The sequence below is a fragment of the Strix uralensis genome, chromosome 4 (assembly GCF_047716275.1).
Source record: "Strix uralensis isolate ZFMK-TIS-50842 chromosome 4, bStrUra1, whole genome shotgun sequence".
Lineage (NCBI taxonomy): Eukaryota > Metazoa > Chordata > Aves > Strigiformes > Strigidae > Strix > Strix uralensis.
In genome coordinates, this window is record NC_133975.1 from 77955320 (window position 1) to 77969380 (window position 14061).

General features: G+C 51.7%; 1 protein-coding gene across 1 annotated transcript; it reads left to right on the forward strand.

Annotated features, from left to right (window-relative positions):
* Positions 1 to 703: 703 nt before the first annotated feature.
* NOCT (nocturnin) lies at positions 704 to 13858 on the forward strand. Its single transcript, XM_074867321.1, has 3 exons — positions 704 to 1013; positions 7186 to 7455; positions 8502 to 13858. The coding sequence occupies exons 1-3, from the start codon at positions 827 to 829 to the stop codon at positions 9335 to 9337; spliced, it is 1293 nt and encodes a 430-aa protein (XP_074723422.1). The 5' UTR covers positions 704 to 826; the 3' UTR covers positions 9338 to 13858.
* The last annotated feature ends 203 nt before the right edge of the window (positions 13859 to 14061 follow it).

A 14061-nucleotide genomic window follows, 5' to 3' on the forward strand; every position in this document is an offset into this window, starting at 1 on the left:
CACCCAGCGGACACGGGGCATGGGCACCCCGCTAATGGACCCCCAGCTCCCTGCTTTGGGAGCGAGACCCCCCCACCATAAGGGCTCACTCCACCACCACCACCCCCGCCCAGCGCCTCACAGGCTCCCACGAGGGATGCCACGCGTGGGTCAGCCACGGCGGGGGATGGCCCTTCCCTTCTGCCCGTGTTTTTGAGGACACAGCCGCGTTCGCCGGCGCAGAGACGCGAGGGGGACGGGGGCGGTGGCGTGGGGCTTCCCACGCTCTCGCCTTCCAGGGCAGCGTAGGGGACCCCGGGGCGGCCTGTTCCGCGCTGCCCCACGGGTGACAGCCACGGCTGAACCACCCCGAGCGACCCTGGGAGGGAAGGAAGGGTGGGGGGTGGGGGGGGGGGGGGGGGAGGTCACGGGGCCACCAACGCCCGCGCCGTGACGTCCGTGGGAACGGAACGCTCCCCCACCAACGTCAGCAGCGGAAAACCTCCGCCGGGAGAGACCACGGTGGCAGCGAGGGGGGGGGGTGGGGGGGGTGGGGGAGGAATGAGATGCGCGTCCGCGCCTGCCCCGCTGCCGCGGGCGGGGGACGTTGCGCCGGGAGGGCCGGCAGCGGTCCCCGCGGGCGGGCTCGGTGAGGGGGGCGGCTCCCGCGGTGTGTCTGTGTGTGTGAGTGTCCGTCTCCACACCCCCTCGGCGCGGGTGGTAGGTGCCGGATGTACCGGCCGCGCGGGGCGCCGCCGCCGCCGCCTCTATAAGCGCCGCCGCGGGGCGGGCGCGGGAGCCGCTCTTCGATCCGTCCCGTCTTGTTCCGTCCTGTCCCGCCGGGAGCATGTACCAGAGCCCTGCGCGCTGCCTCTGCTCGGCGCTGCCCGCACTCTGCTGCGCCCCCTCTGCCACCGCCGCCCTCCTGCCGCGGCCCCGAGGTCCCCCCCCGCCGCCCCTCGGCCCCGCCGCCCCGCGGGCAGCAGCAGCGGCGGTGGGCAGCCCGCCCGCCCCGGGGGCGCCGCCCCGCGCAGGTGGGTACCGGGAGGACGGGCGGATGGATGCATGGATGGAGGGGAGGGGAGGGGGGGGGTGGTGTCACAGCCGGGAGGCTGCGGGAACGCGCGCTCCGGGTAACCGGAGGCGAACGGAGAGACCGGGGTTCTCCTCTCGCAGCGGCGGGTCTACCCGTTCCTTCGCAAGCCGCCGTGCCGTGGCCCAAAAATTGAACCGAGCTCTTAAGGCAGTGGCCGTGGGTTTTGCCGAGCGTGAGCGAGCGGCACCCGGCCGGTGCGGCGGGAGGGTTTCGGCAGGGCTGGGGCTCGGGCAGGGCTGGGGCTCAGCCGGTGCCCGCCGGCGGGCCGGCCGCTCGCCATGAACCCGAATACTCTTGGGGTAACTGTGCCGGTGTCTGCGTCCCGCCGCCGGCTGGCTGAGCCATCCGCCTCTGGCAGCGCTGCGATCCGGGTAGGGTGTGCCTGACTCACGGTGGGGGTTTTTTCCCCTGGAGACAGCGCGTGGGAAAAGCCCCGGCCACCCTCAGGCAGGCAGCGGCAGGCGGCTACGTGAAGCTGTCGGGTTCCTACACGCCTGTACCGTTAAAGGATTACGCCCCGTTCTTGGTTCCCAAACCCTGGAAGGTGTCAGGGCGTGTACACGCTCGGCCTGGAGCCCCGGCGAGGACGGTCACTCTGGCACGCAGCTGTGACGCGCCCGCCGGGCCCCCGCGGGTCACATCCAGCCTTAAGCCGCATCTGAGGCCAAGCGGCTTGTCCCGACTGAGGCTAAAAACCCGCTCCCCAGAGGAGAGACTCCCCGGGATACCTGGGGCAGCGGCCACCTTCGCCCCAGGCTGCTGGGGGTGGGAGGGGTGGTGTCTGCGACAGCGCCTGGGTGGTGTCTGAGGCTGTGATACCTACCCGGTGGGGAGGGGGTCCGCTGGCCTCAGCTGGGCTTGGGGTGAAGGGTGTGCTGTTACAGGAGGGGTCTACAGGCCGGGCTGGGGCAGGGTGCTGCCATTCCTCCTGCTGAAGCCAGGCCAGGATGACAAATGGCAGGAGTGAAGCTTCACGGAGCTATGGGGCAGAGGAGCAAATGTGCCTACGAGGTGGCGGAGTCGAGCTCACGATGAGAGCGCTCAGGAGAAGGGTTTCCAGAGCTTGTGCCAAGATTCTGTGTATCACTCAGGGCAGGATTTGAGGTTCCCTCCTCTTTCTGGTGGTGCCTGATGACTAGGCAGCACTACCCCCGCTCTGATGAGCTCTGCGTATCCCTGTGGGAAGATCCCAACTCCCCAGTGGGTAAGACTGGCCCAGCTGCCAAAATCAGGACTCGAACTCCAAGCAGCAGCAACTGCTGCTTTGAATGCGGGTGGCCTGGGGCTGCAGTCCTGCAGCTGGCCCAAACAAGGCTGTACATGTAGTCTGATACCCTGTAGCATAGGATTTGTCACATGGGGATGGTGTGTGCCAAGTTCCTCCTAGCACTGGGGTTGCAGGGAGGGCATCTGGGGCCGCTCAGCTGCCCTCCTTGCCTGTGGAGGTTGATGCAACTACAGAGCAGGCTGCAGGTGTGGTGGAGCCCTGCGCCCTGCAGCGACCAAGGTGGGGGCTCTCCGCCAAAAGCAGTGCTGGGAGGTCGGAGGTGAAAGGAAGGGGAACCAGAATGCTGTTCACCTTAGCCAAAAGGTAAGGGCCCTGGCTCCGACACCCCTCCCCGCCCCCCTGGTCTGCCTGCACCCTGCTGCACCCTCATCTTTGAAGCAAAGTCCTTAAAATAAAGTCTGTGACTGCTCGTTGCCTAGATCCTAGAAGCTCATCTCTCCTGTGCTATTGCTGGATGACACAAGAAACCTTGAGCTTTGCACCCTGTTCTGAAGTTTAATGAACAGTTTAAATTCTTCCCCTGCCCTTACTGTGCTGAGGCACCACCCTTGCTGAGAGAAAGGCTTTTTTTTTAACTTTAAGCACCTTGAATAGTAATTGCTGAGCTGGTGTTCCCTATTGCAACATTGCACCGAGAGAATCGCTTCCATGTTGACCACCCACTGCTAAAGTGCAAGCTCAGGAGTCCGCTTGTTCCTCTGCCTACACCAGCACCGCGGTGTCACAGTGCTGGCAGCAGATGTTATCCCAGCAAGTTACAGGTCATTTAACTTGGACTGTAAGGATCTCAGAACGGTGACCTTGTACTTGCCTCACTGCCACGGACATGTTAAGCATTGCAAAAATAACAAATGGATTTTGTGTTTGGAGTTTCAGTCTTCAGGTTGCTGGTCTGGCCCCTGTTCTGATGAACGGTTCAGTCTGTTGTGGCTGTTTCAGCACTTTGGGGACAAATACTTGTGCAGTCTATCAGTTGTCTTAAGCTGGAGTTTTACCACAGGAGTGCCCCTTGAGCCAAGGACTCCTGAGCCACCTACAACAGGCCTGAAAGGGTTTGATTTACAGCCCAGGCCCTCTTTCACCCAACTTTCCCTGGGCTCTCAGAAGACAGAAGCTCTTTTTCCTTCCTGAGACATCACTGTCTTTAAAAGGTGTCAGATCTGGGCTGCAGTGCATCCTGTGCAGGTTAGGCTATGCCCGACTCCCCATAAAGAGCTGGATACCCCATGACCCCAGAGATGATGAAATTTAGACAATCTTCTGACTTTGCTTGCAGCTTGGCAGGTGCTTGACTGAATTTAGACTTCATCCCACTGTAAGCTGCTCAAGCACTTTAGGGTAGACTTTTTGCCTCTAGATGCATTGCACCTCTCTTGTCCCTTTCAACATCCTCCGTCTGATTCAGGCCAAGCAATGAGCAGCCTGGGCTCTTTCTTGTAATGACTTCTTGGAGTGGAGTAACTCCCCATTATTCCTTTGGAGAGCCCTGCCTGAGCCACATTCATCCGTGGCACGGCAGGGGCAGTGCAGACGGCGCTGCCTTCGCGTGGGCTTCCCACCACCCTGCTACTGCTGTGCCAGGGGGAAGGGCAGGGGTGGGCATTTTGGGGGCAGAGCTGTGCAGGGTGTAGGGCTCGTGCCTGTACTCGGCTGCTGACAGCTTCCCTGAGGTAGTAGAAAGCACTGTGTACTTCTTTCCAGCTGCAGCCCTTAACTATGGGTTGTACCTACCCCAAAAATAGGCAAGGAGCTCCCTGTGGAGGTTTCATTAAAAGCTCTATTGATTTCTTTGGGTTTCTGCATGGCTGCCTGGTAGCACGTAAGCTGGACCCGTCGGTAACCAGTACAGAGTGTGCTTTTGTTCCTGCTCCTCGCAGCCGTGTCAGGGTCCTGCTTAGGGATTTTGTGTTTGGGCCTGCTTCCCTCACTGTTAAATGGCATTTCTTCTACTTCAGCAGTATTTGGCTTCTTGACAAGAATTGTAAACTAAGAAAGACTGCAGAAACTGAAATGCTTTAAGCACAGTTCCCCTAGAAGGATGTTCATGCTTGTGAGCCCAAGCTCACATCTCAGTTTGAGGAGCTCCTGGTGCTTTAAACTTTAAAAGGATGGAGACAGAGGTGGGGAGAGATGTCCTACAACCAATTCAAATTCCCAATTTACAACTTTCGTAGAACTGTTCAAAGGCACAATTCTACTGGCTTACATATACAAAACATACGTTAAAGCAAGTATTTTTTTAGTGTCATTAGAAGTACCCATTTTCCTAAAGACAAGCACATGAGGTTTCTGCTGCAGGGTCTTTCTTTTCTCTTTTACTCCTTCTAAGCATGTTTATTGAACTGTTAAGGATTCTATCTTCCTGCCTTCCCCTCTAGCCAAGGTCTGTCACGAGCTCTTAACAATTGGTAATGCCGTAGCTCAGGCTAGCAAAGACTGAACACGCAAGTGTGCTGGGTAGCACCCCAAAGCTGCTGCAAGATGTGAGCGTGAGATGACAAGTTTCTTCCACTTTTAAGTAACTCAGAGGTACAAATAAACTTTCTTAACTGCTGTGGGCCAACAGCAATGCAACACTGGAGTTCTTTTGCTCAAGATTACCTTTGCAAAATGCGTTCAGAGTAAGTAAGTTGAGCAACAAGGAAACTGTCAGCATTGCCTCTTGTGCCAGTTGCTGTGGTGTAAGCGCTGCCCTTCCTACCTGTGTTTGAAGGGAAACCAAGTGTCCAGGTGCGCTTGGTGAGCAGAGCACCGCGCATGGAGAAGTGCAAACGCAGCCTGCTTTCAAGTACTTCCCCACACACTGTGGCAGGGGTGGCACCTCACAGCAAAACCCTCCGCCTGAGGAAGCGTTGGAAGAGATCCTGGGGCATGCACAGCCATGCCAAGGACTCACTGCGGAGATGTGGAGAAATATCATAAACTTGGTGCAGACTCCTCCACAGCTCCCCTGAAATGTGGCCCTTAACGCTAGGTACGCTGTGTGGTTGTACTAAGCAAGTCTCTGGGCATTTGCAGCTGCACAGGGGTCCTGGTTGTGCTCTTGTGCAGTGGGATAAGGAGGTATTTATAGCGCAGTAGTCGTGAGGGCTGAAAGGCCCGGCTCTGCTACTTGACCCCTGCTAAGGGGAGAGGGCTGCAGCTGCCTCCTGCGTGTAAGCCAAAGGGCAATACAGAGTGTGGGGGGACATACGCACCCCCACTGTGGCAGCTGTGACCCTGTGTGGGATGGGGGGACCTCTCTGCAGGCAACACGGTTCAGGGGGTAACTGCTAGCAGGCATGAATGGGAAGAGCTGGGGGACAGCTGCTGCTTTGCAGGACGTGTGCTTAAGATGGCCAAAGCAGCAGGAGGCTGCTGGGCCCTGGGGAGGGCTGCAGGACCGCAGGGTGCACAGGAGGCTGCTGATCTGGGGCACAGAGCGGACAGGCTGAAGGGAGAAAGGAGGGTGAGGGGAAGGAGCGTAGGGGTGTGAAGGGGAGCTGGGGGGACCCCCTCCGCCGCTCCACATCCCGAGGTCTAAGCCAGCAGAAGCATCTGGCCATTCTGCACTCGTGAAAACGTTATCACAGAATCATCAAGGTTGGAAAAGACCTCGAAGATACATCTAGTCCAACCATTAACCTCACACTGACTGTTCTCAACTCCACAGATGCCGCAGCGCTGGGTCAACCCGACTCTTCAACCCCTCTAGGGATGGGGACTCCACCACTGCCCTGGGCAGCCCATTCCAACACCTAACAACCCCTTCTGGAAAGAAATGCTTCCTAATATCCAGTCTAAACCTTCCCTCACACAACTTGAGGCCATTCCCTCTTGTCCTATCATTTGTTACTTGGTTAAAGAGGCTCATCCCCAGCTCTCTGCGCCCTCCTTTCAGGTAGTTGTAGAGGGGGATGAGGTCTCCCCTCAGCCTCCTCTTCTCCAGACTAAACAACCCCAGTTCCCTCAGCCACTCCTCGTACGACATGTGCTCCAGACCCTTCACCAGCTTCATTGCCCTTCTCTGGACACACTCGAGTAATTCAATGTCGTTTTTGTAGTGAGGGGCCCAAAACTGAACACCGTAATCTAGGTGCAGCCTCACCAGTGCTGAGTACAGGGGTAAGATCCCTTCCCTGTCCCTGCTGGCCACGCTATTTCTGACACAAGCCAGGATGCCATTGGCTTTCTTGGCCACCTGGGCACACTGCTGGCTCATGTTCAGCCAGCTGTCAATCAACACCCCCAGGTCCCTCTCTGACATTGCTGCTTTTGGGCAACTGAAGCTGTGATCCGAGATTCCTATTAAACACTAACCTGAGGGAATGAGTGCTCTGCAGGCAGGAGGCCCACAGCCCAGAGGCATCCCAAGTAGGCACAGGGTACCAGCTGTGCAGAGTGCCATTGCTGCTCCTTAGAGACAAGTGCTGCACATGAAATAAGGAACAGGCAGTAATTGTCTACCTGCTGGGCTCCCCCCTCTGTGAGGAGGGGAAAAGTGCACTCTATTCTGTTTCCTACAACATGTGCAGAAGTTAATCTCGGCCCTGCTATTCTGGATGAAAGACTCCTTCCTTCCCTTAGAAGACACCTGCACAATGTCTTAAACCAGTCGGTTTGCATGCTGCAGAGGTTAGCAGCCCCTGATAATAAGCGAAACGCGATGAGACTGTGGACAGAACTAACCCTACCTCTGTATCCTTATTTTATCTCAGGTTCAGGAGCACGCTCCTGCACAAACCACAAATCGTTGGCGCTGTAACAAGGTTGTCTGTAAGTCACCTGAGTGGCGAGAAGAGTCACGGTGGACATCTCTAACCATTTTCTTTTTCCTTTCCAGTGTGTTCCATGGGAAACAGCACCAGCCGGCTCTACAGCGCGCTCGCCAAGACGCTGAGCAGCAGTGCCGTGTCCCAGCACCAGGACTGCCTGGAGCAGCCGGACTCAGCACGGCTGGATCCTATAGACCCCAAGGATTTGCTGGAGGAATGTCAGATCGTTCTGCAGAAACGGCCACCCCGGTTTCAGAGGGACTTTGTGGACCTGAGGAAAAACACTGCCGCTAACCACCGCCCCATTCGGGTCATGCAGTGGAACATCCTTGCCCAAGGTAGGAGCTGCCTCTAAGCTCAAGGTGTGACCTCAAGATCAAATGCAGCAGTAAGGCCTGTAACTGCAGGCGTGTCTCTGTAGTTAGGCGTGCCTGGCACTGGCAGAGCAAAGGCAGAGGGGTGAATTGTGTGAGGCACAATTGACCAAGGGCCGTGGGGGAGATTTTCAGCACTTGAAACGGTGGCTTGCCTTCCATTCTGTAGGAAAGGAAAACCAGGTCTCTCTGTGCAACCGTGATGCCAGAGGTAGCTCTGAATGCCTGTCTTAATACAGTATATTCAAAAAGCTGTGACCCTTCACTTTTAAATAGCTGTTAACCTTCAGAAAAGACTCATCCTTCCCTAAGTTTTATTCATTGTAAAGCTTCTCTAGTTTTCCAACTAGTTTATCAGTGAATTATTCAGGGATTCAGATCCATTACAGGAATTCTTAATTCTTGAAGCTAATTCTAACTGATTTTTTTTCCTCAGACCCCTAAAATCCGGGCTGTAAATTGACTTATGCAACAGCCTCATCTTAAAATCTTTCAGGGTGGGAAATCCCCCACATAGAGACTGCCTTTACATTCTGCAGTTAAAGTCACTTCTATCCTGCTGCATTTTTTCTTAGTCTTAAGCTGTGGCAGCCACATGTGGAAGCACTTGCCACAGCATAGTGACTTTTGGGAAGAGGGAGAAGTCTTTAATCTAACTTGTTTCTGTAAAGGGAATGTAATTTTTTTGGAGAGACTTCAGTGTTTTGAGAAGTGGTTCTCACACCCATTAGCAAGCCTGGCACCCTTAAAAGTCAGCAGCTACTGAAAAACCCATCACCTGCACATAAACTGATGTACACGTTTTACATCAGTTTACATTAGCCTCATGCCACTTCCCATTATAACCTCTTGCACCATGCCAGGCTGCCCGCTCTCGTGCAGGGCTGCTGCAAGGTGGCAGCTGGCTCCCTGGAGCAGGGCCTTGCTGCTGGCCTCTGCAAAACCTGGAGAAGACAGCCCGTTTTAGCTATGCGTAATTCTTCTTTTCTCCCCCTCCCTGCTAATTTCAGCTCTTGGAGAAGGCAAAGACAACTTCGTTCAGTGCCCCATGGAAGCTCTGAAGTGGGAGGAGAGGAAGTGCCTCATCCTGGAGGAAATCCTCGCGTACAAGCCTGACATCTTGTGCCTGCAAGAAGTCGACCACTACTTTGACACCTTTGAGCCACTCCTCAGCCGACTCGGCTACCAGTGTACTTTCTTCCCGAAGCCGTGGTCCCCGTGCCTAGATGTGGAGCAGAACAACGGGCCGGATGGCTGCGCCTTGTTTTTCCTCAAAGACCGCTTTGAGCTCATCAACAGCGCTAACATCCGGCTAACTGCCATGAAGCTGAAGACCAACCAGGTGGCCATAGCTCAGACGCTGAAGTGCAATGAAACTGGAAGGCTGTTCTGCATTGCTGTCACTCACCTGAAAGCTCGTACTGGCTGGGAGAGGTTTCGGTCAGCGCAAGGCTGTGATCTTCTCCAGAACCTGAAGAGTATTACCCAAGGTGCAAAGATCCCTCTGATCATCTGCGGAGACTTCAACGCGGAGCCAACTGAGGAGGTCTACAGAGAATTTTCCAACTCCAGCCTCAATTTAAACAGCGCGTACAAGCTGCTGAGCCCCGACGGGCAGTCGGAGCCCCCATACACCACCTGGAAGATCCGGCCATCGGGAGAGTGCCGGCACACGCTGGATTATATCTGGTATTCCCAGCACGCCTTGAATGTGAACTCAGCCCTGGGCTTGCTGACTGAAGAGCAAATTGGGCCCAACAGGCTGCCATCATTCAATTACCCTTCTGATCACCTGTCTCTGGTGTGTGACTTTAGTTTTAATCAAGATCCTGACAGACTGCTGTGATGTGTTGGATGGCACCTGGTATTGCAGTGTCCTAACTTGCCACTATTTTATTTTAGAGAAAACTTTGGAAGCTAGAAGCTATTGAAGGATGAGGAAATACTGTTGACTAAACATTATTTCGGGCACTTGTTTGGAGCTACACTTGCCATTCAGTGCTTGTTAATCAGGAGCCTCCAAGGGAGGAAGAAAGGAGCCAGTGTTGTCGTTGTGGTGTTCTTGCCATGTTGGGGTTTGAAAACCAGAAGACAAATGAGCTTTATCCTTTCACTAACCCCTGTGTTTAAGGATTTAATCCTCTAATGAATGTGGAGGCCTTAGTATTTAAATCAAAACACTTGTGTTTGTAAAACAACTTGCCCTGACAGCATGCTAATTTTATTTATTTCATGTTAAGCTTGTGCGAGTACCAAAGGGAATGAGGCTTGACTACCCAGCGAGATTCTCTTAAATCTTTTTCTGTTTCAGTACAAAGGAAGTTTAATGCAGTTTAGACGTGAACAAATCTAAGCTCATAGTAGTGTTGTCTTCTCATTTTTACATGACTTGAGATGACGATTTCATTAAAAGTGAATGGATAACAGCACAGTGTGAGGAAGGCCCCCTCCAGTAAGAGCAGGTGAGGAAATAGAGGCTAATTACATCATATAGCAATATCCTCACTTTTCCAGATGAATGTGCATGTGTCTGTTACACAGCCTGTAGGTATGTACACACAGTGACTTACCTTTGTCTCTTCTGTGCTTCCCTCCAGAGGACACCCCTAACTAGGGAGTATTTCCTCCGTTTCAAGTATTACTTTTCTAAATGGTTTAAATTTGTAGTCTTGTCCATCTTGCTGTTTCAGTAAAGGGCCAATCTTCATGTTAAAAGACTTTCTTTTATTTATCTTCAGAATCTTAAGCTACACTGGAACCTGTTAGAAGATAAAATTTATTTATTGAGAGAAGTTGGTGATCCTGCATCTGACTTGAAATCATACAGCAAGAGTGTTCAGGAGCCTCTTTCCATGGCCCAGCACCTAGGCTACGACAGAGCTATGTTAGTGTATGTGCTGGTTTGGGCTGGGTTAATTTTCTTCACTTTTACTCTTCCGATTCTCTCCCCCATCCTGCTGCAGGGACAGTGAGCTGTGTGGTGCTTAGTTGCCGGCTGGGGTTAAACCATGACAGTGTAGTAACTCTTGTGCATGGAGTGGTGCTCGTTGGTATGACACAGGTGGATTGTAAACATGCCACTATGCAGGAAAATGAGGTGGGGAGAGAGGAGAGACACAACAGTTGTAGATGCGCTGACATTCAGATAGTTGGGAAAGATGAGGCAGAGCAAATAAAGCAATACTTCCATGTAAGGTAAGGCCCATAGTTAACTCGTAAATGTTCCAGGTGTTTATTAATAAAAGTCTTTGGGAAAAAAATGTAGTGTCTCTGCTGCCATCTTTTACATTTCCCTAATCACTAGGAGGTGATCTGTCTCAACTAGCGACTGTTTGAGCTTCAAGTTACTGGTGACACTACCCGTTCCAGACCTCTTTCCCTCAATCCCACAGACCTAATCTTACACGTTTTCATGGCAGGTGGCCTTTCTCAAACTTGAAATGCCCAAATTCCCCAGCAAGTCTGCAGGAAAGGGAGTTACCTTTAGCGACATTAAGCTGCTCTCTACCCTAGCTAAAGATGAAGCCTAGGCTCTAAATTACTGAAAATATTACTCTGACAGTTGTGTGGCACTACAAACCTGGCCAGTACTGCAAAGCAGGGTGCAAGTATTGCTCCCTGAGGGCTGCTACACATCCCTAGGAGAGCTGGCTCCTCATAACAGGCAGCTGCGTTCATCATTTTCTTTTAAAACATCATTTGAAGAGCAAGAAACGCCACAGGTATGTGCTTTACACAGCCCATACGTGATTGTACTTGTGTGGCTGGTAAGTGAAATAGAGTCTGGCAACTGGAAGTCCCAGATTCCCCCCACACACACGCTCCCTTTCAGGCAAACTAACAAAGTGCTGTGTCACGCAGCAGTAACACTCTGTGTGTGTGTGCTCCTGACCCTGGCGGGATGAGAGCGATGATCTGCTTCCAAGCAGGGGAGCTGAGGCACCTCTAAGCAGCCCGGGATGCAGGACACCTCTAGCAACTGTGGATTTGAAACTCCCCAGACAGAAAGGATTTTAGAAGCAAGGAGCCCGACTTCCTTGGTGAATAGATACCAGGCAGATGTGACGCAGCAACTACTGCCAGTCAGGCCCTCCTTCAGCTTCAGGTATTTCAGAAACAGCAAATTGTGTCCATGGAAGCCAGAAGGGGTGGCTCCTTCGAGAGAAGATTCTGGGCCAGAGATGAGACGCTCCTAACGCTGCACAGAAAGGCAGATCTTCAAGCATCCCTGCCATAAGCATTTCATATGGGCTAGCCTGAGCCAGCTTCCTTTTCATGGTGCTGGCTGCCCTCGCTTGCTCTTAGGGGGTGAGATGCAGTGCTTCTCCTTTAGGGTTATCTTCTCTTAGGATCTTCCCTCAAATGGTCTTTGCAAGGAGGAGAAATAATACAACCGCCCATTAATGGAGGTATCTAGTCATCTGTAGCTAAACACTTCTAAAAGCAACACCCAACGTAGACCTGTAAGATGGTACCTTTAATAGGTCAAAACCTTGCTCACCTACCATAGAAAGTCACACCAGAAGCTGGAGTTTCCATTCAGACCCTTTATGGCAGTTTCTAGAAGAAACTACACTTGTAGCAAAAAGCTGTGACTTGAGAGCAAGGATAATACTGTACTCAGACCTATATTAAAAAAAAACCACCCACCCCAAACTAAACAAAAACATCCCCACCAACAAAAAGCCCTCAATTTCCATTTTACTTTTGCATAAGCAGCCCTGTTTTCCCAAGGACAGCCAAGGGTGTCCATCAGCATGGTACTGTTCCACCACTGCCAGGGCATAGAGCCATCGCACCGATTATGGTAGGCTTTGTTTACCAGCAGGAGCTAAACCATCACAGCTACAAGACTCCCAACATCACTCTCACAGGGTGATGATATTTGGTATCTGGATGATCCTTACGCCATTTTACCCAGATCCTTGCTTTCAGCACTAACTCTCCAACAAAAGAAACCAAACTCTGGCGAAACTGCATGATTTGTATGACACTGCCATCACTGCAGAGCTCTTCTGAAGTGGAAAGGGCTGGGATTCTTCTTTCACCCTGGACACATGACAGTTGATGTTCACTGCTTCATGTCCTTAAAGGGCAATTTTGAAGGCAAAGGAAGGGTGGAATAACTGTGAAAAGGCTGGGGACTCTCCCCATCACAAGGCAATTCTTACTATCATGCTCAGAAAATCACACATCCCTGCTATAGGACAACGGTGAACCCTTTCTGCTGTATTTCAATAAAAGGTAAACAAGACACAGAAATTAACCGGTAACTTCCCAGTCAGCTTCACCCTTTTCTTCTGGTACTTGCTATAAAATATATTTTGCAGACAGATTCTTTCGGAAAACTTAAATGAAATATTGCTCTTGCTTTGTTTTATTCAGCACTGAAATGATTTTGCCTGCTATAAATATCAGTACAGTAAATATTTTTCATAGGAAGAAGCAGGAAGGTTTTTTTTTTTCCTATGTAGCAGTACAACTCTTACAGTAAAAATGTCTTCAAAGCTCTTCCCATGGCTGTGTGCCTTACAAGCACACCAAGGCTAAAAAAAGGTCTCAACAGATCCCTTGCTCTAATCTTGAATAAAAGCTGCATTAGCTTTAGCAGTGACAGTTTCCCCTCACCCTCAAGCTAGCTGAAGGAAGAAATGACCCACTTACTTAATTTGCTGAAAGGCAGAAGCTGTTGCAAGCTTATTAAAACGCTATCTCTCTTGGAGAACAATTAGATCAGAAGTAGATAGCGTCACTTGGATCTTCTTCACTTAATAAGCTTAATACCTGCTATGTGAACTGTCTCTACAAGGCAGAAATTTTATTTAGCTTGTTCTGGCTGTGACAATCTTCACGTGTAACCAAGATCCCTGCTGCACGTGTCACCGTGAGAATTGAGGCTTCAGGCACCTCTCCACTTTCTCAACTCTTGACTGCCCCTGGCTCACTGATCCTTGATCAGCTCAGATGTAAGTCCTGAACTTGATGAAATCAATTAGCAGAGGATCCCAGGGGACCTTCCCTCGCAGCATGCTTCACCCAGATCACTTGAGTTGTGTCAAGGCACAGAACCATTTGCTAAACAAGATGGACTTTGTCCAAGAGACAGTAACAAAAACAGTGCTCTCCAGGATGGGATTTCCCTTTCAACTTTTCTTGCCACAACCCAGAAATTTTGATATTCAGATCTTTATTCTGAGTTGCAACTCAGATTTTTTTCCTGTGGATTACACAGCATTACCCTGTCTGTCCTATAACCTACGATAGTAGTTATTTGAAAAATAAAAACATTCGTATTTTTATATCTGTAAAATCAGTGATGCCACAGCTGTATATGTGTCAATGCCTTCTGTATAAAGCGTGCTCACTTCACACTAGAGTTTCATTCCACTCACACATCTAGAAAAGTTACTACTTGCCAAGGATGAGTTAAGCCTGGACTCTTCTAAGAGCCACCAGCTTCAGATGTAAAAGCTAGTCCCGCTTTCACACACGGACAAAACAACAGGTTTTCCAACTGGATTGCAAAATTTAGTATAGCTAAACTAACTTCCTCAGTGTTTTAGCATCCCT

Bases quoted from the DNA above. Each gene is read 5' to 3' on its own strand.
- NOCT (XM_074867321.1), top strand. From the start codon at position 827: ATGTACCAGAGCCCTGCGCGCTGCCTCTGCTCGGCGCTGCCCGCACTC. The intron at 1,014-7,185 runs GTGGGTACCGGG...TTTCCTTTCCAG, and splicing joins GGGGGCGCCGCCCCGCGCAG to TGTGTTCCATGGGAAACAGC. The intron at 7,456-8,501 runs GTAGGAGCTGCC...TGCTAATTTCAG, and splicing joins GTGGAACATCCTTGCCCAAG to CTCTTGGAGAAGGCAAAGAC.